Source organism: Cygnus olor, chromosome 26, assembly GCF_009769625.2.
Source record: "Cygnus olor isolate bCygOlo1 chromosome 26, bCygOlo1.pri.v2, whole genome shotgun sequence".
In the NCBI taxonomy this organism is placed as follows: Eukaryota; Metazoa; Chordata; class Aves; order Anseriformes; family Anatidae; genus Cygnus; species Cygnus olor.
Genome location: NC_049194.1, coordinates 5,773,250 through 5,797,915, shown reverse-complemented (window position 1 = coordinate 5,797,915; position 24,666 = coordinate 5,773,250). Strand labels below are relative to the sequence as shown.

General features: G+C 45.1%; 1 protein-coding gene across 14 annotated transcripts in view; it reads right to left on the bottom strand.

Annotated features, from left to right (window-relative positions):
• Positions 1-24,666, bottom strand: part of RFX2 (regulatory factor X2) — a 60,288-nt gene that overhangs the window by 18,929 nt on the left and 16,693 nt on the right. For 2 of the 14 annotated variants that reach the window (XM_040537969.1, XM_040537972.1), the window contains exons 2-6: positions 11,748-11,860; positions 8,934-9,023; positions 7,844-7,923; positions 6,851-7,115; positions 1,913-1,987 (exon numbers count right to left, since the gene is read on the bottom strand). In XM_040537969.1, coding sequence (XP_040393903.1) covers positions 1,913-1,987; positions 6,851-7,115; positions 7,844-7,923; positions 8,934-9,023; positions 11,748-11,852 — 615 coding nt within the window. In that variant the 5' untranslated portion in view covers positions 11,853-11,860. Of the gene's footprint in view, positions 1-1,912; positions 1,988-6,850; positions 7,116-7,843; positions 7,924-8,017; positions 8,368-8,933; positions 9,024-10,440; positions 11,661-11,747; positions 11,861-24,666 lie in introns of those variants that run through there. The other 12 variants (XM_040537970.1, XM_040537977.1, XM_040537968.1 and 9 more) reach the window with 12 other exon arrangements.

The following is a 24,666-nucleotide window of genomic DNA, read 5'->3' as shown; positions in this document are numbered from 1 at the left end:
CATCATCTGCAAGCTCGTAATTGGCAAATAACCAGTCCTCTGACCCAGCGCCTCTGGAGTACGCTTGTAAGTAGAGCTTTTTCAGTAACAGTAATAGATTGACACAATTTCATTAGAAACATCATGTGTCACTGGGGTATTAACATTAGCTTTGGCTTCTAGATCTGATATTTCAAGTGCACTTAAATAACCTCTCAGAGTTTTTGAGGCTAAATTAAGTTATTAAGACTGGCTCCTTTTACCATGGAATTTGTATAAACAGCGTTATGTAAAAAAATCCCTTTTGACTGAAATACCTTTACTTTCCCTTTTTAATTTTTTTAAAAACTAACCTGACATGAAACATCTGCTCATGGCAACAAAACAAACCATTATGCTAAGAATTCACAGATTTACAAAATGTGAAGTTTAAAATGAAGGACAGAACACTTGATGAAAAATTCTGCTCCATAGCCGCACGCCTGTGAAGTATCTTCTTTGCTTTAGAATTTGTAAGGGCACTTAGGCCTTACACCGAACTCCAAACAGTGACCTGGGCAGAGAGACCTTATGTTCTTTACTTCTACTCTGCAGGACAAAGGTGGCGTAGATCTGAGAGGAGGCTGGATCTGGCCCCAACTCCAGCCTGCCTAGCCTGTGGTCAGACAAAATCTCTTTTCTATCTTCACTTTCTTTCCTTTGTCCTTTTTCCTTTTTTTTAAACCTTCCTCAATACCATACCACTACCTGCCCCGTCCTGTTCCGCTCTGCCCTTCTCTGCACTGTGATGAACAAGAAAAATCTGCAGAACAATGCTACCTGTAGCCAAATCTGTGTGGCACTCAGGGGCACAGCACAGGTGCATGAGCATGGCCACAGCCTGGGAAGGGAAGGATGCACATGTATGCTCAGAACAGGAACTAAAAGCCTGATGCTGCAGTTTTCTATTTCCCCAGCTACAACAAGGAACCTTCAATTTCTAGAACTTGGAAATAAGGATCAAACTCATCCAGGAGCCCAGGCCTGAAGTTTGGCATCAGCTTAAGAGAATCAGACCATTAGGTTCAATGTTCCTTTAATTTTCTCAGGTTGTTTCTCTAGGGTGAAGAGGACAAACATACCCAAGAATGATAACATATCTACTCCCAAATACAAAGCAAGAGGAAATTTGTTAGAATAAGGAAGTACCACTTTGTGCATTGTGAGTTATTGGAGCAGAACATGCTTCAGCCTAATCCAAAACACACTGAAGAAAAGGCAAATCCGACGACTTCAATAAAATTTGAATTAGACTCTTCAAATCTGACACAAGCATGTGCTCACTGTTAAGCATTACTGCGTGGGAGCCATAAACCATGATGCAGAAGACCCTGAGTAGGCCCAGTAGAATAGTGGGAACTTCACACAAAGCAGGGGAATTGTTGGCATAGTAAGAAAAGAGAGGTCTAGCAAATGGGTTTAGCATAGCATTGTAACAGTAATGGTCTTCCTGAGGCACGGAAAGAGGCAATAAAGGCATTCATTCACAGGAGCAGGATTTTGGTATACAGTATTTAGGGGATATTTGTCATGATTCACTCCAAGTTATTGCTGTAGAATTGCAAGTTATTTTCCAGCCATCTTTAAATTCCACTGAAAGGAAAGAACTTCCTCAGATGTGTTTATCTAATTGCCAGCAATTTCCATTGCAAGGCAGAAGAAATAAATAAACATAGGGTAGAGGCAGTTAACACAATCCAGAGCATCTCATAAACAAACATTAACATCACGGCAGTTTTTGCAAATTCTTGTTTCTTGGGAATGGGCTGCTTTGGCCAGCACAGCTGAATCACAGGCTGTTTTGAGTGACTCGTGCTATTGAATACACCAAACGGCTACAAATAATGCTCCTACCAAAGCAGGAAAGAGGTTGTAAATTCTGATTGCAACTTACATGGCTGTTGAGCAAACTGCTTTTGTGTGATGTAATCCCTTCATTTTTTTGTAGGTTTTCAATCGCCATTTCAAGCTAAAGAAAATATGCACAGGGAAAAAAAAAAGGAAAAAAGAAAAAGAAAGGAAATCAGATAGTTAGCAACAGCCAAGATTGTATCTTTATTAATATTTGAATGATTAATGCTTTATATCAACAAGCTTGTGAAAAAGAGGCAAGTAGATGAGGCACAGTCCTTATGGGATGAAGCTGAAAAGGCGTTATTGTATGGCATGCAAACTAACAACACAGCAACGATCCCCGTTAGGGTGAAAGGGTGAGACTAGGGGACTTTTGATCTTCCACTATGTGTGTTGCCCATTATAAACAAGAAGCAGTTTTCCTTCTCCTCTCCCCTTCATGCCTAGACCAAAACACCACCATACAGACACATTGCAGCAGGTCAAAGCAGACTTGCTGCAGAGGAGGTGCATTTTACCCAGATCTTTTATGGAAAACTGGGATGAATTAACTTTGGTTCTTATTATTTCTTAAAAATCTGGCAAAGAACTGAAGGCAACTAAATAAAACAGAGGCACCAGGAGGGTTTACACCAGGAATGTGTAAGCTGGAATGGATACGAGATCTTTGCTACCAAGCAGAACTGTTATTGGGCTCATTTCCACTGATCTCAGAGCTTCTGCAGCTGGAATAACAGCGAGGCATTCTGGCCTCTGAAGAGCCCTCTTGCTTTCCTCCAACCTCACTTAGCTTCTAGCCTAGCTCTTGCTGCTGCCCTGTGTTCAGACCCTCTCCTAGACCCTTCTTGGCTTGTCATGTCTATTCCTGGGCCTCCCTCGGCAATCTCTGGCAAACTACTGCATAGAAGGCTGCTGGTCCAGAGCTCCAGTGCCCCTGAGCATGAGGGTTTTGTGAATGAGGAAGAAAAAAAAAACCCTCAGGTTGAGGGACTGGCAGTTTCCTGCAAGTTCCTGCTGTTTCCAGTATATGTTCTCAAAACCCCATTACCTGTGACCTGTTAGTGTAGGCAGGACAAGGTGGCATGCTGTAAAACTTGCAATCAGTAGCTATCTCTAGCAAATTTACTATCTGTCATCATTTAACATGCATTGTTGTGCACGTATCTATAGGTGCATGCACAAAGCATCATATCTGCACGATCATCTGTCAGCGTATGCCCTCTTTCACACACAAGCTAGCTCCCTATACTCCAGTTTGCACTGACTTATAGCATGGCAAAGACAAATGCAGAGAAAAAAACAGCCATTTACAAAACCAAGCTCTATCAGAGAGGTGAGAGAACAGAAAAAATCGGATCTAACTTCTGAAGCAACATTGAACAACCCAACGCAGATTTTGCAATATCCATGTCTGAAGGTGACACTCTGCCCAAGCACCTCCAGCATAAAAAACTGAGACAAAACTTTTTTATGCTGAGGGTGACGGAGCACTGGAACAGGCTGCCCAGGGGGTTGTGGGGTCTCCTTCTCTGGAGACATTCAAAACCCGCCTGGATGTGTTCCTGTGTGACATGATCCAGGTGTTCCTGCTCCAGCAGGGGGATTGGACTAGATGATCTTCCAAGGTCCCTTCCAATCCCTAATATTCTGTGGTTCTGTGAAATCCCTTGGTTCTGCCCCAAAGTGGCATCATTGCGGCACCTATCAGGAATGTATCAATGAATCCAAAAAGGGGTCAGTCCAGGAGTATGTTTCAGTGGGTTTTGAGAAAACTGTTCAGCATACCATGATGTACCATGAGGAACCAAAACTCATCAGCACAGCCTGATTGCTGATGCAGCTTTCAGGAAATGAGTCAAGGTGTCAGAGGGAGACACCATTTCCTTCCTCTGCCGAAGGGGCAGAGACAGCTGAGTAGCACAGTGCCCATTGAGCAATGCCTCTTACGCAAGCACAGAAACACTACTCGTCCTTTTGGCATTTTGCTATTGTCCAATACAAATGGACGCCTTACACATGCAGAAACAAGTATTAGAGGGGAAAGACTGGAAACTCATAAGCTGTCCTGCATGAAGGTGAGCTTTTTGACAAAGGAACATTTCAATAGCTGCTTGACTAGAATGGGTGCTAAATTTCTTGACTGTGAAGTTCCTGAGGTATATATCAGCCAAAATCACCGACAACATTTCACTGATGAAATGTTGTCCAGCAACACTCATTAAAGGAGAGCTGCTCTGTTCTCTTTCCCCCATCCTAGGACACAGGGACAGACTGAAGTTGTGAGTCTGCCTAGGGTGATCCAGAAGGTGTAAGACAAGCTGACTTAAAGCTTGTTCATTCATTTTCCAGCCACAGCTGGACACATTGGCAACAACTCTCATCTACTGCTCACTATCTGCTGGACAGACAAACAAACAAACAAACTGTCCAAGAAAGGGACTGGAGTGCACTGGGCTAGAGATCAAGTTACTGAGAGTCAGAAGGACCAGAAGGAAGACAGTTCTAAGTACCTACTTATGGGAGTTCTCAAGGATTTCCTCTCTTGGCCTAGCTTAGTTTAAATGAAGATTAATAGTGGTCTGTTAGCACAGACCCTGAATGGAGCTGCATGATGTTCTGTTCCAGCCTATTTGATGGAGCAGAACATCATTATTCCAGCAGATATGGATGATGCTGTTGTGTTGCGTGTAATTTTTTTTTTTTAAGATTTTATTTTAGTGTATATACAGTCTTTACCAAACATCCCCCAGCCTCTTGAGGAAGCTCTAGCTCTTACCCCATTGCTAATTCTGAGGTGCCGCCTTGCTCTCACTCTCCTCCGAAGAAACATTCCTTGCTCTCCCCTTTGAGGTCTCAGTGTCGGCTCTGTCACAAGTGCTCAGCACCCTCCAAGCCCTCTTGCTTCCCCATTCCTTGTAGCATCTCCATCACTGCTCTCACATTGCTGGTCACTTTGATATCCAACCCCAACATTACATGCCTGAGGCCACATGCAAATAGTTCTTCCTTGTCTACATCTGCATGAGCTGTAATCTTCTTTCTCTCCACTGCTAAAGTTCATAATCCTGCTCCAAATACATTTTGCCATGACTGTAGCCTCTCTGGCCTCTTCAATACCAAGTTTCCCTATTCTCTGTTTAAGCAAGGCACTGCAAATAAAAATAAAGCTCCTACCCATTGACTTGATATAGTCCTTGCTTTCCACTACCTGTCTACCCATTATTATGTGAAATTCAAAGTAGCTGTCATGGTTCTGAATGTTCCTGAGAGCTCTGCTCTGTCTCCCGTCAACTCTGGTCTGTGCTGAAAGAACTGAAAGCCACAGATAGACACATCCCTGTACTGTCTTCCAGACAAGCATCCATGCACTACTTAACCCTCTTAAGACCCTCCACAAGAGCCACTGACATTTGTAAAGTTCATTCCTACATGCAACAGGGTGAATTTATTTCAGATGCATTTTCATAAAAGTCAGTTCCTAAATTCTTTTTTTTCCTGAATGGCTTATTGTATGTGATAGACAGCTACAAAACAAATCTGTTCATGGGACATTTCTACTGACATATATTCTACTTGGGCTTTTTACATTGTGCCTGTCACCATGGAAATAAGAATAAAAAAGTTATGTTGTGCAGCTTTGCAAGATGCAGTCCCACGCAGGTGACAAGATCAGCAGCTACTTCCTTCAAAATAACAAGCATGAGCAAAATCAGAGGAAGGTCCAATGCTAGTTTTTAACTATGAGTAATTAAAACACACGCAATTCTCACACAAGAAATGAGCTCCTGCTAATCCAAATGAATCTGACTTTTATTCCTGTAGCTCCCGCCACACATTTCCTCTTTCACCCAGAGCTAAGGGCTTTTCCCATAGATAGTTACTTCTTCCTAAGGCAGAACACATTCACTGCAGGATCAAAGACAACCTTTCCAGACACAAAGATTCAAAAACTTTAAAGTCTGTACTTTAAAACTCTGTGGGACAACAAAGTGAGCCTTGTTGGCCAGATTTTCAAGAGTAGTCAGTAGCAAACAGCCCCTATTTTTCTCCCTAAGTAGCGCTGTTCCTGTTTTAAAATCCAGCCACATACACTCAGTCACACCTACATTTGTATACAAGCATATACACACACAGGTCAGTCTGGAAAGGAAAGTGAACGCTGTCCCAGAAGAACACAAGTTCCAACCTATTCTTGGCAGCAGTTGCTACTCAGACTTTGTAGATTCTCAGACAGAAGCCCTGATTGCTTCTAGCTGCAGAAAGGCTATTTTAGGTTAATAGTTTTACCCTTCTGAGTCCCATACAGTTGTGCTTCTAAACCCAGCACCTCGACTGACAGTTGGAAAGACATGATTAAAAAATATTAGAGCTTTAAAACATTTCTGTTTGATCAGTATTGTCCATAAAATACATTTTCTATAATATATGGCAAAGGCAGAATACACAATGGTGTAGGAGAAATGAAAAGGCTTTTCAGTCACTGTGCATTTGGAATGATCAGCTTGACACATCTGTAGCAATTATTCACTGGGTTAATAATGGACTTTTCAGGTCTCTTCATAATGAAGAATCTGTTTATATATTTCTTTGCTTTGTATAAGCCAAGCCTCATGTTCAGATGTTACACGTATTAGAAAATGTAAATATAGACAATTCTTTTGAATTGGAAAGCCAAAACATTCTGCTTGGAAAGAAAAACAAAATCACCAAGAATGTTATCTCCATGCTGCATAATTGCAGCATGTGAATGATCTGCTCAGAAAGTTTGACAAGCCTCTGCCCACTGGTAAGAGACATCCCAAATTCCTCCTGAAAAATATCTGTAGTACACCAGTGTCTATTCTCTTGCTTGCACTTGCATAACGTTATACAGACATATACACAGTGCTAACGATAGGAGATTTTATTTTCTGAAGGCTTTTCAGTTCCCTTGGAACAATTCCGGGCCCCGAGCTGTGACATCTGCAGAGCTACATACCGTTGCTGGAGAGGAGCGTGAAGTATGTGACAGAGAATGTCTAGTGTTTTCCATCCCCCCATGAATGAGATAGGCTCCCGAGCTGGAGAGGATCGGACTTCCCCCAATGTCCATGGTGATGCCCACCATGTTGTGAGAGGGAATGGCTGTAGGAGAGGATGCCGCTGTAGTCACCTGAGCTCCACCTCCCTGCGGTTCGAAATAGGAAGCTGCACTGCTGGGGGCGTAAATCTGAGCTTCGGTGTTGTAGGAGTAGGCAGCTCGTCTATCAAAGGAACAACAGCGTTAGGACGTGGAGCACAAGCTGATGGCGAGGAGCTTACAGATCTAATCTCACGGACAATGGCTTCTGCAATCTGGACCATGTTTTAAAAAAGGCCTCGACTCCACTGTCAGTGAAATTTGCACCACTGAAATTGAACTCTGCCATAAAAGTCAATTCTGACAACATTAATCGGTCCTGTGACAGCCCTAAAGCAAAGACCCACAGCCACAGCATGTCCCAGCAGTGTGAGTGCACGCAGAGCCCTGGAGTCATTTTGCAGCCATCTCACTCGACCTAAATTCAGAGGCTGAGAGCATCCCAGCGGGCAGCAGAGGCAGCAGGACCCAACCAGGGACACAAAAGGGGGCCCAGCAGAGAGGGGCAAGAGGATGCCTTACCAAGCCCCTTTCTTCCTATAGGAATTCTGCTTTGGTTTCTAAGGCTGCACCACACAGTGGGATGAGGAGAGGAAAGCACAGGATCGCTTCATATTAGGGAGAGCAAAATTCCCTGAAACACCTCTTCCATGAGGACATCACCTCCACCAAGGCTAGAGTCTGGCACCCACACACCCATTTCAGCACATAAAACAGTTCCTTTTCTTCCTCCTTTTAATGGCAGCCAGTGCCAGCAGCAGTGTTGGAGGGGAAGAAGCCTGGAAGGACCAAACTGCTCAGACCCAGCAGGGAGGGGAAACGGGCTCAGAACAGAGAACAAAAGACTCTTACATGGTTCCGTTGGTATAGACAGCTTCTCCTCCTTCCACATACTGGACCTGGGATGGATATACATGCTGCACGGATTGCACCTGAAACAAGTATCATAAGCCTGAGTTACAGGTATGTTATTGCCTTGGAACAGGGAGAGAAATTACATATTACATCCTTGACTTTGAACCTTACCTTGACACTTAGGCTTTCTCTAAAAAAAAGAAAAGAAAAAAACAACAACAAACAAATTTTAAAAAAATAAAACACACATGTCCCAACGGACATATTTATTTTAAAAGGTCAAATTAAAATAAATAAATAAGAAGTTGCTCCATGAGCAGTGGAAACAACGGAGCTGGGTTTCCTCAGCACACATGTCTCAGGGCTGGTTCTCTGTTGACTAACCAGGGTGAGATCATGCTGCAGCCTTTCCTTTAGAGAGGAGGTTGGCAGTGTCCATCTGCACCCCAGCCCCTTCTTGTTGGTCTGGGAGGTATGTGGTTGCCCTTTGTCAAGTTTTTCTGAAACTGAGTAACCAAATAAAAAATTGCGAGAGGAAAAAGTCAAGAGAATCAGACTCACTGTCCACATGAGGCAGCACCACATATGCCTGGTTTCTTAGGAAACAAGGGCTGCAAAAGGCAAAGTTCAGATAAATAAAAACACTTGCATGGCTCTCTGCAACCCAACCTTTCTACAAAGCCACAAGTAGTCAATATATTTGCTTGTGTAATTAAAAAATAATCCCAAACACTTTGCCTCTAAAAAATTTTTACTGAGAATTATTGCTTTTTAAATGGCAATTAAAAGCATCCATCAAATCTTCAAACATATGCAAGACACCTGCTACAGTAAAGGTTCTTTCCAAACCTTAAATATCTTGAGTTTCTTCTATTATCAGTCTGAGAAAGAGAGAGAGAGATGGAGAAAGCTGCTCTCACAGTGATCTCCAGGTCTCTGGATGCACACAGCTGTTTAATTAACAGTATGGATTTTTCTAAGGAGATATTTGACACAGTTTCAAATTCGGTGTGGGACATGGCAGACAGGGAGAGCCAGTCCTGCTGACCCAGAGTGGCTGTGTGGTGTCTCACCGCAGAGACGTTACCTGTTGTGGAACCTGCTGAACTCTGGGAACAGAGATTTGCTGCATCTGCGCTCCTTTGGGAGCGGAGCCTGCTGCTTGGACCAAAACCCTCTGAAAGAAGAAGATACATTAACACACGCTTACTTCCAGTTTGCAGTTAGTCTGTAACACAGGTATTCCCTTTCAAACTTTCATGGAAAGCTTGCAGCTACTCCAAAGGCAGCAGAACCCCTTCCTTAGCGCCCTTATGTCCCCCTATCCCTCCAACGTAACCTGCACCAACACCAGCATGAACTCAGATACCTGAACTGGGGAAAAGCAGAGAGATGGATCCACACTTTCTGAATTTCTCCATGGAAAACAATAGAACAACAGCAAACAGCTGATTGACAGGAGGCACTCAACAGGAGGAATTCAACAGGAGGAATTCAACAGGAGTTCAACAGGAGGTTCAGCTGCAGCCAAACAAGAACCACTCCTCACACGTTTACATTTTCCTCCTATGGCTGCAAAGATGCTTCTTTTGTTCCTGCTATACCAAAGCACAATCTGTCTCCTGTGATATGAAATCACTCTCCAAGGTGCCACAGTCATTACGGCTTCCACCAGCACCAAAGCTCGGGGGGTTCTGCATCTCACTTTAGTGCCACCAAGGGCACAGACGTGCTTTGTGCTACCCTTGCCTTACACCTGACTTTCTGTTTGAGGCTGCACACAAGTCCTGAAGAGTGCAAAGCACCTTGCAGATCCAGTAAAACAAATGTGGAGACATAGTGGATGGAAATAAATGATTCAGTGAGGCCCGTGGGAACAAAGCCTAGGATACTGGCATGAAAGTAAGGAAGGAAACATTCAAGCCAAATATCTGTATGGCACTTTAAACTGATGAGGACCTTTTCCAAGGAAACAGTCATCCTCTGTGGCTTGAAGCTTTAAAAATATCCAGCAGACTGGGCCAACAGAACAAACAGCTGCAAAACAATCCCACATGAGTCCTAGAAGAGACCTTGACAATAACTGGCTACCATATATATATTGATGATTTTTAGCCCTCTGACAACCTCCCAGCATGTCCTTTGTAATGAGACAGAAGTTTTGTTCTAGCAGAATTACAAGATTATGACAATTGCCCAGATTTTTAGGCAGCTCCTAAATCACAGTCCCCAGGCTCACTTTCAGAAAGTCTGTACACTTTTGAGATCCTGCAGCTGAGCTAGTGCTAAGGACGCATGCAGTTATGCCAGCCATCACTTTGCCTATTTTCTTTCCAAAAGAGGCTGTAATCAGTGCATGGCGGAGCATTAAAAGCCCTTTTTCAAGTCAGGTCTTGACAATGCCAACTGCATCAAAGTCTCAGTGAAAATTATTCTTTTCTCCTACTCTTCATCCTTTCTCTGTCATTGCTTTTACCAAACGACACATCTCTCTCCTTCGGCACAGCTGCCCAGCTCAGCTACTTTCGTAATTCATCACCACCTGCCTGGTTACTCCTACTAGCTTCTAACCAGAAAAAAAAATCATCCCCAACCTGTAAGATGAGGCCATCCTGTTCATACAGCCTTCTCTCACACTGAAAGGTGGACCAGTGATCAACAACACCAAAGGCTTCAGCCTCGCACCAGTCACGCTGCCTGCAGTTCATTCCTAGTATTTTCTTTGTCCTGCTGGTGAGAATGGAAGGTTCTCTAGATGTTCCTCCTCTTCAGCTCTCTTCCAAGATCCTCTGGGTCTTCCTTACTCCACAGAGTTCCACGTGGGACGCTGTGTCATGACAACAGCACCAGGAAAGGCTGGACAGAACTTCGGGACCTTCATAATCCAAAGCTGAAGGGTTTTCTTAACTTCTTGAACGTTGTCACAGTCAAATTCACACTAAGACTGACGATCCCTAAGATACTTTACGCTACTGATCATCATTACAATACAAGCAGGAAACAACACCCAGGGAAATCAATGCTGGGAAGGCTGCTTTAAAGACGACAGCAGGCTGGCCAAACACATGCTGAGTGGCACGATGTGGATGTCCATGTCCCAGCGGATCAAAGGCTCCTACCAATTCACAAGTTTAAGTTGTTGCCTTCCATCGGGATCCAATGGCAGCTACTTCTGCTCACTTGGGAGTTGGAAAAGGGTGTAGCTGGGCTACACCCACCCATCCTTTTATCCTTCCAGCTTCCTTAACTGCCACAGAGAGTTCTTTTGATAGTTCCCCAAATGCCATAAAAAGGAACCAGTTATGCTTAACACTTCCCGTTTTGCATTAGGTAGTTTTCATTCATCAGCTGAAGCTATCATTTCTCTCCTATCAGGAGACCTTCCAAGAGCATTGTATTCATGCAAATGAATCATGAATTTTCCCCCTCTTTCGAATTTAAAATGTCAGGATCCACCTACCAAAGGAAGAGGCTAGCATGTGGCTCCTCCACCCACTCCTGCCCTAGCACTCCCCCCCCCCGCCTCTTCTGTTGAGCTTGATGCCTTTTTGTTAGAGATGCCTTTAAGGACAGTTTTATTTTCTGCTGCTTTTACTGACACAACAAATAACGACAGCAGGATATTACACTGAAACAACCACCAAGCTGGCACAAAGTGATTTCCTTAGGTAGCTAATTTGAAAATCCAAATCTTGTGTTTTAAAGCTTGCGTGTTTGTAGGGCTAACCCAGGTAAACCTCTGGCCTCGATCAACACAATCCCCGGGCTCTTTCTCACCACTGTCTCAACAAGCTGATTATCAATCCCCTCCTCCCAAATAAAGCCCTGGATTCATATACTTCTACCAGTAAAAGAGGGCTCTTCTCCATGGAAACAGCGCTACCAGCTGTGCATACGTTACCTGCTGCGAGGCTGGCACCGGCTGCACTACTGGAGCTTGGGCTGATGCAGAAGCGTGAAGCGCCACAGAAGCTGCTGGGTCTGATCCACCCTCTGAACTCTGCATGCTCACTGCTGGAGAGAGCAGAAGGGACATCAGCCAGGGAAAGCACAGCTCCGCTTGCCCAACGCCGCCGGGAGCCCAAGGAACCTGTGTCTAAAAGGAGCAAAATCCCAGTGGAAGATCCAGGGGAAACGCTAGGAAGGAAGGTAGCTACCTTCCTACACAGAGGGTTCTTTTTAGTCTTGGATCTAATTTTAATGCATTATTATATTAAGAAAAAAGAAAGTTGCACAATTGTTCCGCAGAAAGGGGAGGGAAGGAACAGAAAATGCTCTTCTAAATATAACAAAAAAGTAGCATTGGAAAATTATTGTGTCATAGTGAGGGATAACTACAGATCTGTAAGAGTAAGAACATATTTTAAAAAACGTTTCTTCTCCCCCTCTGCTTTATCATGTTTAACTACTGCAAAATTTTTATTGAAACTAAGTACATGCCTGGGGCTTAGCTAACGCTTTCAGTTTGAAAGTGGGGTGGCGGATTCAGGGGTATAATCGCAATCAGCGATCAAACATGAATAGAGAAAGAACAGCGGCTGAGTGCCGTTTGAAAGTCCCAAACCACCCCCACGAAGAAACACCCCCACCCTCCCCAGCTCCCATCAAGGTGCCAACCCTCCCGTTACCCCATCCCAGCACCCACCCAGCATCGCTCGGCTGCCCCGTCCTGGGGACAGGGGGGGACCCTGCGGGCACAGAGAGGGGCTGAGCCCCCGTGGGGTCGCGTCCCGAGGGCAGCCAAGGGTGTTTTGGTTTGGGTTTTTGATATGATATGGAGAGGTGGAAAAGTCTTTTTGCACAATTTCTTAGGAAAGTTGCTGTTTAAAACTATTTCCAGAGTGTTTCTGCTGTCACTTCCGAACCGTAAGATTCTGAAATACCCAGATTTTGAGCAGTGTCATTTCTCCTTTCTCAGCCCTGCTGCTGCATGCAACGCAGCCTCACAGCAACGGTGTGAAATCCTTTCAGTTTTATTTCCCCCCCTCCTTCCAGTATTTAAACTTCTCCCTCAACTCTGTGCAATTTAAGAGGCAAAAGAGAAAATGAGAAACTGTGGGATGCTGTGGACAGTGCTCACTTGATAGCTTTTTGTGGCGCAATTGAACAGGGAGGGGAGGTGAAGGTACAAAAATATTACACATTTACTCTCCTTCAGCCGTTGAAAGAAAAAAATCAGATTCTTCACAAAAGAGTTTTTAAGATTTTTTCCAATTAGTGCTGACCCCATATTCCCATGCTGCACATTGAAATTAAAGCAATTACTCCCCTGACTTCACCCCAAGTCCACAGCTTGCAAGCAATTTTCTCTTCCACATCTTTCTACATCTAGGAGAAAGGGCAGATAAGGAGTGTGAGCGCTCCAGGTACAGCCACCAGATTAACTCCACAGCCCAGAAACAAGGGGAGGAAACGCAGCCCCTGCTCGCAGCCCTGCCAAGCCCCAGGCCCCGTGCACGGGCTGTCCTTCGGGGACTTGCTTGGCTGCTTCGTGGAACCAGAACATCAGCACCTGCTTCTTCGCATCGCCACCCGGGCAGGGGTTTGAAATAATAGCCTCATGTGCAAAGACCCCAGTTGCAATAGCACTGTGGGATCACAAAAACAATATTAAATTGTTTTTACAAACAATACAAACAATAAAAAAAAAAAAACAATTCTCCCCATAAATTAAAGAAATAGCCTCCTGCCTGTTGCAGCCTACCAAAATTATTTGCCACTGGCCAGCGCTGTGCCATTGGAGGCGAGTTTATAAAGCCACAGCAGACCAGAGGGTAACGGTTAGCGTAATGCTTATTCTCATAAATTCGCAAGGGTGTTTTATCTCTGTGTTTTATCATCCATACCCAGGGCTCCACTTGCCAGCGGTCTAAGTTTTTGTGAATGGAAACTATAGCATGGCGAGTGTAAGAATATAGCATGGTGAGGATATAAAAGAAAACTGGGTAAGTTGCCAGGTATATTTTAATGACCTATTTGAGAGTGGTTCTGACAGGGTCAGATCTGGGCAGTTCAGGTCTGCAGAAAGGTCTCTTAAAGTGTAGCTGTAAGCATCCCTTCCAAGTGTCCTTTCCTGATATCGCGAAATTACCACCCGCCCATCTCTGCTGATAAACTTTGTCTTCTGGTTTCCCTCCATGAACAAAAGAGAGTAGAGAGAGGCAGAAAGGGTGGAAGATGAATGGTCTGCTGCCAAAATAAATCACCAACATTATTGTTGGATTCATTACAAAAGACAGGCTCTGTTACTGATGACAACAAAGCTAGACACAAAGAACCCAATGAAACCTGCAGCTGGTACTTCCAGACAAGGTAGACAGACACCAAAGTACCGGACCCCCTGAAGCACACGTACAAGACTTATTATTATTTTGTTTATTAGTAGAACATCCTGGATAGAGAATAATTCATTTCCCACTAAAGCCATCTTGTGCATCCTGAGAGCTGGAGGGACAGAAACATGTATGCCATCTGCTAGTACTAATTTGTGCCTCTGAAACACTGATAACATAAACAGGATTCCTGCACTGAGAAACCATGGCAAGGGGCTACAAAACCGTGCCTGTGTCTTGGGTGTGCAGTACCGAGTGAGCCGGCACACCAGCCAGTATTGCTGAGCATGACTCAAGCTCAGCATCAGCTTTCAAGGAGGAAGCCTGGGGCCTTCCGCCTTGTTTTTCACCTCCCACAGGTGAGGAAGTTTTACAGCGTTCTGGATCACTTGCTCCTAAGAGACTCAGTGGCTCAGAAGCAAGCCCCATCCCTTCCCCAAAGCAGCAGCCCCAGGGGCTCAGCCCAGCACCGCATGCGTCCTGCTCCCGGCTGGAGGGCGCCGTACCTCTCCCAGCTGCAGGGCTCAACAGGGATAGTAAAGGTGTCTCGTGGCTTCTGACAGCCGTTGACGGCGTGACAGCTTGGCAGCCCCCTCAGTACCAGTGAGTTTGCACAAATGGAGGAACAAATCGGTACTAAACAAAGCCACCAGCGGGTCACAGAGAGGAGGAGCATCCCCAGCCAACTTTCTCAGCATCAGGGCTCCTCACAGGGAGCAAGAAGACAACTCAGTAATTTTCACTAGGGGAGTCAGCAGAAGGGATCTGACCTGGCATAAGAAATACAACTGCAGGGATCGGGGCCCTATTCAGATGCTTGCATTTCAGGTACAGACAAGTTCAAAACTCTGGTTGCTCAACCTGCTTGTGATGTCACGGGCAGCACCAAGCGCGCTGCTGCGGAAGGCATGGCAGACATCTGAATTCCAGCTTGCATCATCACCACATGAATCAGGCCGATAGCGAGGCTGCTGCGCTCTGGAAACCTTTTGTTTACACACAGCTATCTTGGTATCCAAGCAAACAGCAGCGACAGGAAAGGAAATACAGAAAAAGCTAATAACTTCTGGGTGCTATTTCTGGGTCTGCCACCAACTTGCTCTGTGACCTTGAACAGGATGCTTCCCCTTTCCTATGCTTCAATTTTCCCACTCCTAAAAAAGTGATCCTGCTCCCCTACGTAAGGTATTTGTCAAGCACTGGTCTCAGAGAGCTGTCAAAGTCTGAATGCATTTGAGAAAGACAAGTAGTAATGCTGCAAGCCTTGAGGGTTGATAAAGCTCCAATTGTTACTGTTTCATTCATAAATCTCACCACCTTCATGTAAATAACCTTGCCTTTTTTAATCTATCCTGCCTAAACCAGCTCCAAAACGCTGGAAAAACAGAGATAAGGGGAGCATTTCAAAATGTGTTCCACACTCTAGGTTGCACTGAGAAGCAGGGAGCATCCAAAGGCTGTCACACGCCTTCCTCTTGCTGGTCAGCAGGAGCCTGGAGGGGAAGCCGCGCTCCTGAAAAAAAGCTGCAGGATAGGGGCCGAGCAGCAGCGCCCACAGCAGCGCCCGCAGGGCACTCGCAGCCCATGAGTTCCACGAGCCAGGGCTTGGCAAAACGCAGCGATTCAGAGGAACTGCAAGTATTTTTCCACGGAACGCTTTAATATAAACTAGCAGCTCCTGAATGCTCAAACAAAAAAGTTTCAGCGCTAAACGCTGGGACCTCAGATGCCTAATAACTGCTGCTGATTAGAGCCAGAGCAGGGAGTTTGCCCCAGAGAAAGTATGTGGTTTATTTTTCTGTTGTGCTCTGGTCCTCATTCAGCCGGACCCACGAGCATACAGCTGTCGTAGCCCTCCCAGGCACTTGGAGACTTAAAAAAAGAGATGATGCGAGTCCCTGCCAGCCTGGGCCAGCCTATGTGCTTGGTGTCTCAGTTCTAGAAGCAAATGTCACCATTCAAAGTGCATCGACCCCCTTTATTTTATTTTATTTTACTTTATTTTATTTTACTTTATTTTATTTTATTTTATTTTATTTTATTTTATTTTATTTTATTTTATTTTATTTCATTTCATTTTTCGTAAGAGCAGCCTTACATAAGGCAGGAAGTTCCCGGGGGTGGGACTGGCACACTGCTTTGATTCTCACGGGTGAAAACAGTTTGTGAGAAAATTCGTGTATGGTATTTAGGTCTTGTATTTACATATTCTGAATTTTTTAAAGTGAAAATGTAAAACACATGAGCTACCCTACACCAGCAAACAGTGAATGCCTTTTTTGAATCCAGAATAATTGTTCAATCATACTAGTGTTGCTTTCAAAACATTAAAATTGCTTCTGTTTCACCGAATTACTTGCTCATTTGAAGGTAAAAAAACATATCATGAACTATTTTTGGTAGGGAAAATTTGAATTTGCTTTTCAAAGCATATTTTGTCATCCTTTGAGCTCATTTAAACTTATTAAATTCCTTTATTCCGTCTTTTTTTTGACAGAACTTTTGAAACAGAAAGCAATACTGGGAATTACTAAGGAAAAGGAAAATATCTTGGATGAGTTTGTTGTTTTTTTTAATAAAAATAGTTGATAATTCTACCTCTGGGACAAGGTTTCTCAGCCATTTATTTTTAAGCTTTACAGTAAACCTTGGTGGATATTACCTCTGCTGGGCAATTCCACTGACCCTCTATTTGCCATTTGGAAATGGGCTCAACAGCTACTTCTCAAAGGGGATTTCTGGAATTTAAATGTGGGGCACAAAAATCCACCAGGAAAATAACTGCGCTGAAGTCCAGAAATCAATGGTAAACCAAACATTTGAAGATTGAAGAATGTACTTCATGCCTTTCATTTCAAATTAAGATAGAAAGGTGGGAAATGTTTATTTTTCCAGGCAAACCTGCTATAATTATGCCTTCCTTTTTTATTTCTGATGGTGTCTATTCTTTAAACAGGAAGCAAATGCCAATACAATTAGCTCTCCAGCTAAAATGAGGCATCCTTAATCATTACCTGCACCCATTGTCAGACACATCCTATAGCATAAAGATAAAAACTGAGGCTAGAATGCATACGGTTATGGGGAAAGAGAGGAGCTTGGTCCCACCGAGCTGCATGGCTACAAAGATGGCACAGATAGATGTACCAGAACTGCAGGAAAAAAAAGAGCTGGCTGTGATTGCTGCCGGCATTTTATAGTAAACTTCACCCTAAATTAATGCAGTAGGTAATCTTTGTGTCTCTTTAACATTACCACGAGTTAATGAGATCCGGTACACCCAACAGCCAGGAGGCTCAACTGTGCACAGTTCGTGCTCCGAGGTTCCTTTTTCTTCAGGGGACTTCAGGCTGACCAGGGGGTAAAATAATCAGGGAATCACATACAGTCACATTTCCGTATACAAGGTCATGATACAGCTCTGAGTTTTGTAAAGAAATCTCATGATACCTGGTATTTTACCAAGAACCCCAGTCTTTGGAAACAAGTGGTAATAGGAAGGTTGTAGTTTAATCTGAAAAAATGAACTATTTCTCATCCATAACACTGACTTGCTGGATCTAAATTCAAATCCAAGTTTTTCCTTTTTTTTTTTTTCTGTTTGGTTGGTTTTGTACATTTTTTGCATATTTGAAAGGAAGGTTTACAATTTAAAATAGTTATTTGGTTTCTGGAACTTTTTTCAAGCTGGCTTGGAGCTTAAATAAATAGGAAAAACAGAATGGCAATAATGGAATTCAGAAGAAATAAAAGTGCTATTTAACCACCATGTGCTATACAAGCTCTAAATGGTATTTTGTCCCTTGTGCATTGATAAACTTGACTATAGAAAAAGGAACTAGGGTTTCTACATTTAATATATTGACTACTCAGAACCCTCAATACGCTCAAAAGTGATCGAAAATAATAAAAGGAATGAGAGGAACAGCAGATTTTTACTTTCTTTTCTAGCAGATGCACACAATCCATTGACTTTATCCACCACTCTCTATGCCACATCTATTTTACTCAAGAAGGTTTTCTTTAGTATTTTCCATTTCATTCAACATTTTTGGCATAGTGTCTATTTAATAATTTGCCCTGAAAAGGCATTATTTGTGTTTTAACTGCAGCACAGAAAGGAAGTGTCTGTATTTGGAAAAAAGTTTTTTTATATTATGTGAATAAAAATGCGTTCGCATGAATTGTACCACCATAGAGCAAATATTTGTATTAAAACCAGCTTACTTCCTGCCTCCACATGCATCTTTAATTCCTGCTGTGCCTGTCTCCAAAGCGTGATATCTCCAGGAAATAACAGGTGTTTCCCTGAAATTCCTATCAGTAAAATAGTTTTTTTTTTTCCCATTGCCCACGAAACCCAGAAGGCAGAGGGGCCCACGAGCAGGAACAGAAGGCTGCTGCCATGCAGCTCTGAGCTGAGACGAAGGACAAGCGTGCTCCCACGTCTGCGCCCCGTATCCCACCTTGGGAAAACAGGATTCCAGCGCACCTGTCGGTGAAACTAGAAGAAACTCATGACCTTCAGGTGGCTGAACCAGAGAACCTGCTCTAGCAGCACCCGTGTTCAGGATTACAGTTACAGTGTCCTTCAGACAATACAGTGGAGGCTTGGAGAGCAAAGCTTCTGCCACGTATCAGGGACGTTGCACGTATCAGGTACGTATGGCTGCTTAGCACCTGAACCTCATCCTTATCCAAAATGTTATATACCTGGCAACCATGATACACCAGACAGACAGGAGCTGGCACCTGAGCAAGCTCATCTAAAGGGTGTCCCAAACCACATGTCATAACCTTTAGCCTTTTAATAAGCAGTGGTAAGTGGAGGGGATAGAAGGGGGAAAGCAAATATGAAAAGGAACTTGATAATAAGCTGATTCTGGAGAGGCTGCTTATTAAATTGCTTCAAAATGATATAAACAGAGAAGGCACCAGAGCCTTCCACTGATTAGGCTAAATTAATTTAAAACAGAAGCAAACGCTGCTTGTCTAAGAGCTTTAGTTACCTGGAAACACAGATAAACCCAAAACATGGGTTTCGAGGGCAGCAGGCAGTATAGCTGTTTTTTTCAGAAACATGGTCCTCATGGAAAAACACAAATTTGGAAACAGCTTTTATTAGCAGTAGTTAATAATATACTGAAATACAAATATACACTCAGTCTTTAACTGGATTTCATGGAATCAAGTCATGTAATATATATATGCACATATACATACGTAACTGGTGCGTAACAGCAGCTCAGTAATCTTTGCTGTTTCTTTAAAAGTAACTTTCATGGAGGCAGGAGAGAGCTAGGAATGTATCTGTGCTGGCTGTCTAATCGGAGTTTCCTTAAGAGCCATCTGAGGCCGAACAGCAGAAGCTGCGACGGTTTAACGTTGCTGGCAGCAGCGTGACGACAAATCCCATGCGTGCAGATCGCAGACCTGAACATGGGCACAGTAACTTCGTGAACCTCCCTCCCATACACAAACCAGCCTCGTTTTCTTTTCAGCTTAACAATTCGAACACTCTCCAAGTGCCAAAAGCAGGTCTGGATTCCTTCAGACCTGAACACATCCCTTCTGGCGTGTGGCAACATAAGGACCAGCACCCTGCCCGTTTACCGCTGTGCTGCTTTGCACCCTTGGCCTCCTGATAGCCTTACCTGCAAGAGCCCCAGTGGTTTGGTCTCAAGAAAAAGTTCAACAGCTTCCAGATTTTTAGACTGGCACAGCCGGGTCAACAAGTGCTTGAAAATCCTTGTTTGCATCCTATTAGCTAGCTAATTGACTTCAGAAAAGTTTTGCTACAGCCATGGCAAATAACGCTGCCCAAGAAACAACTTCTGGACATGTGCTGAGCAGTCAGGATGCCTTCACATCTGGAAGGAGGAAAAAACAGTCACACACTACACTCTGTCCCACATGCAGGCCTTTCGGGCACCACACGCATTGGCACTACGTGGTGAAAGCAAGCCCTGGTTCTGGGCTCAAATTAATCATCTTCCCATATTTTTAATGCACACACTGTAGGGTTTCCCAGCACTGTGATTCAACAGGGGAAATGCGGTGCGTTAGGCAAAACCCTGGCACAAAAGCACTTGAGAGCTTCCTTACCAGGACAAACCCTCGAGGTGCGGTCATGCACTGAACCAGAGCACCTGACAGCTTGGCCCCAGCAGGCTGCAGCCCCTGGCACTACCCCAGGTACCCGAACACACCTCAGCCTTCCCCGGTGGGATAAGGGGCTGCGCCGTGATGCTGGACGCTCAACGGTGCTTTGGCAAGGCCCACTTGTACAGCCTGTCCCATGGCAGGAGACTGGAATATGGAATGTCCCTTATTTTACATTAACTCCAAGGGAACAGCAGAATCTAAACCCGTATGTTCATCGGGCCTCATTTTTTACTTGTTTAGACTAGCCAATCCTTTCAATGGTCTCAAGGCTAGCTACCCTTTTGACAATTCCCATGTGAAGCAGGCGAGTTGCTGCAGTATTTCATTTAGATGTGGAACGGCAGCAGCAGCTGTTTCCACCATGCCTATCTGGTAAACGGCAAACGCAGAAGTAACCACTGCCAGCGCAGCTCCACATGCTGTTATTTATTTATATAGCACCATTTCCAAGCGTTGTGGTGCTTAACAAAGTTAAGCAGAACAAGCCACAAACATAAACTGTGGCCATTCAGAAACAAGACAACTTTAAATCAGATTTTAAAACAGCAGCTGAACTCAGGGGAGAGACTTCATCATGAGGTGCATGAAAATACGGTGCGAGGCGCAGAAGGGAGCAGTCAGGAGCATTACAACTGCTGCGGGTTTGTACCTGGTGGTTTGAGAAGCCGGAAAGGAGTTGGGGCAAGGAAAGGAACAAGAAGTGGTTGAGTGTTTTGCTCAAATGTCTGCACAAGCCCTGTCTGCACCGTCCTTCCATCTATGCCTGAGATGCTCCTTCAGGCTGTGCCACCTGCTCCGGGACTGGTGCTACCGGGACAGGAGCACCACAGCACTCTGGGGGTCTCAAGAGGGTCTTGCCCTCTGTGGAGTGGCTCGTGCCGCAGCAAAACCTCCCACGGGGCAAAAATGACCCGAGGCTGTCAAAGAGTCTCCGGGGCCAGCTTTTCTCATGAGTTTGGGATTCGCTTGCCAATGGTACTACGGTACTCCTTTTGCACATACAGTAAAAAAATTCACATTGCCTGTGTGCGTTTGCAAGCGTGCTCATCTAGGGGTCACAGGCTGGCGAGGGGTTGCAAGCTGCAGCTGCCAGCTCTGCCCCTGCAGTGCTAGGTGCGTGCTGCACCTAGCAGCTTGGGAACATGCATGTGAACACTGTGCACATGGAGAAAGGCACGGCTGTATTTTTGGTGAGGACAGGAATAGGACAGATGCATTCTAGATGGACAGGAGAAGATAAAGGCTTCAAACATGCGCCAGTCTGACAGCTCACGCTTTGCAGCAGTCGTGTCCAGAAAGAAAAAGAACTGTTACTGAACAAGAATGAATGGAGTTATAACTCCTCTCGGGACAAGGAATTCCTGGAGGCAATGCTTTTGGTTGGGAGAGGCGAGCGGGTGCCTTTCCGACAGCCACCTCAGCCCACGGAGCCTCCAGGCTCTGCTCTGGCCAACGCAGGGGCAGATGGCCCCACTCTGTTTCTCCCATCCTCCAAGCAGCAGCATGAAGCTCAGCTCTAAAAGCACGTCCTCGGCACTGCACTGACAGCCCGAGATCGTGCCAAGCCTATAGAGCCGACTGGGACGACTGGAGTCGTTTCGAATCCCGTAACCACCGGGTGGCGGAGAGGGAGGGGAGCAGGACAGTCAGCTTTAGCCCTAATTCCGAGCACTTGGGGCAACGTGGGGGAAAACGCGGCCCCATCTGGGCTCTGTACGAGTACCAGTAGGCCCAACGGCGTGGGCCGGCAAGCAAAGGGGCCCGCGGCCCGCGGCTGGGCGGAAGGCGCCTGCAGATGTTGGGTGACGAAGCGGGGCCGGGCGCCCTGGCGCGCGCGTCTGCGATGTTTGGGGAGCAACAAGGGTTGCTAGAGGAGACGGAGCCCGCTCCCGCGTCCAGGGCGTGTTGCTGCGCGACGCGGGGAACACTTCCCAAACCAAACAATGCCAGGCCGGCTGGTCCCCAGCGCACGCCGCCGGGGCGAGAGCGCACTAAATATGTCAGCGGGTATTTTCAGAAGCCCGGGGAGGATCGACAAATAATGCTCTTTGCTATAGTAACTGAGTGGGGGGGGGGGGGGGGGAGCTCGGGGGCCTGGGGGTGTGCGTTAGGTGCTCAATTGTTTTGTTGGGTTTTTTTAAATCATTTTTTTTTCAAAGTAAACGGATTTAGAACCCTTTAAAGCAAATGCCCAGGAAAGGAACTTTTTTAAAATTTCTTTTTTTCCGAATGTTATTAACCTCTTTTAGAAAGGGTAACAAGCAGCCCTCCCCTGGCGCTCGCTGCCCAGGGAAGCCCCGCACTGGCACCCCATGGACACAGCTACCCAGACAGACAAACCCCACAATTTCTCTGGCTTTTTTTTTTTTTCCTCTGCTTATTTGTAGAGTCCTAAAAATTTCCCAGGAGAACTGGTGATCCCTTTTCAAGGGGGATGCAGCTGGCTTAGGGCAGGTTTGCTTTTCGTTGTGGTACCTGGGGGTCCTGGGCTCCCCAGGATGTCAGCACTGGGAGTCAGCTCTGGTTTGATGGAGAGGAGAAACTCACCTGAAAGATTTTTTTTCTCATTCCATGAGCACAGGGAACTAACTTAAATTAATTACTTCCCATCTTTTAAATTAAAATTTGAGGCAACTAATCACAAGCAAAAATTCAAAACCACAGGATTTTAAGGGAGAGCTTACACCCTATAGAAATAGAGACTTTTGTTGGGCTGGTGGAAACGAGTCATTGTCCTGAGCGCAGTGGTACGATCTAAAACACAAAAGTTCTGCTGTGCTTGCTAATCATCATTAAGGACATGTGCTGCTGTCATAGTCTCCCAAATTCAATAGGAACAGAATTGGGGCAGAATTTGTCCCTCCTACTTTTAAATTTAAGCCTGGGCACAGGCATCCTGTCAGCTCACCTTCACAGTGATTAGTGCTAAACCTTATCACTGCAGGAATTGCAGGGTGCTGTCAGTGTCTCCTTTGTGCCAGTTCCTCTGGTCTTTACCTCCTGCCAGCACAGTCCAGGGCACTGCAGCAGGCCTGCAGGAAGGCGCTCACTTCTCCGAGGCAGATGGCACGAAAAGCAGAAATCACCTGTCCACTGGATTTAAGAAGTGTTCTAGTACTGAGTACTTTTTACAAGATCTTCTGGAAATTCTGTTCTTTATTGCAGGATTTGATTTTCAAACTATGGCTGACCTCAGCCGCCAAAGCACTCCTCAGTCTTCTAGCAGGCAACTGCATGTATCATTTATCTCCTTCTCAGAGGCAGTCGCAGGCCTCCTGCTCTCCAGAAGGGGAGGCCCCAGAGCATTTTGGAGCAGGCTGGTGATCTTGTGCTCACGATGCCCAGAGTGGCATTCAACAGAGAGCAACGGCTCATGCAAGAGCCAGGAGCTGAGCACTGCTTGGCACCTTAAAAATGACAACTGAAAACTAAGAAGCGTCAGTACTTGAAGCATCTCCCCAGCAAAGCAACAGAATGCACATCATTTGCGGCGATTTGAGGTGAAATGGTAGCATTTACACTCAGTACAGAAAGTAAACTCAAACTCCTTGACACTATCCTCTTCCTTATCTATTGCCTTATGGTAGACTTCAGTCTCCAAGCTGCGTGAGATACAGTTAAAAGATGCCTTAACGTTGCGACCTTTGGCCAAGTAAAGGACTACCACAGATGATTCTGGCTAAGAGGAACATCTCTGCCACGACAGTGGGGCAAGCACAGATGACCAGAACCAACCTCCTGATACCTCCAGTCACATTGAAACGCCAGTGAGGCATGCCAGAATCCGCTGTCTAGACCCTGCTGCCCCTCGGTCTTTCCACCAAAGTTACCAGAGCGATCTCTTGGCTGGCGTTAGCCCAGGTCCTATCAACTCAAAGCGCAGGAGGCTCGCTGCCATGAAAGAGCCATTGTTCTTACTCCTTATTAAGATGGGCAAACTAAGTCCAAGACTTTTCTCTTTCCACTCCTTTCTGCTAAGTGCCCTCGTTCCTGCCTTTAATATGCTAAAAAGTTACTCTGGGATGAGGAAAATACATTAACATTGAGAGCTGACACCTCTCTTATCGTGAGGGGGGGGGGTTTACAGCTTCAGTTTCGGGAGTCCTGTTACTCCCACAGAGCTGTACCTGCCAGGAAGAAGCTTCAGGCTTTCTAACTTTTACTTAAAACATCACAAAGAACCCAATTTCACTATTTAAACAGTCAGCCTTCCTAATTTTTATCTCCTAGTGGTTTTTAATACAGCCTTATAGTCCTGGGGATTTCTGGCCTCGTGTAGGAGGGGGGGGTTATTCACAGTCATGTACTAGCTGAACTTCCTTT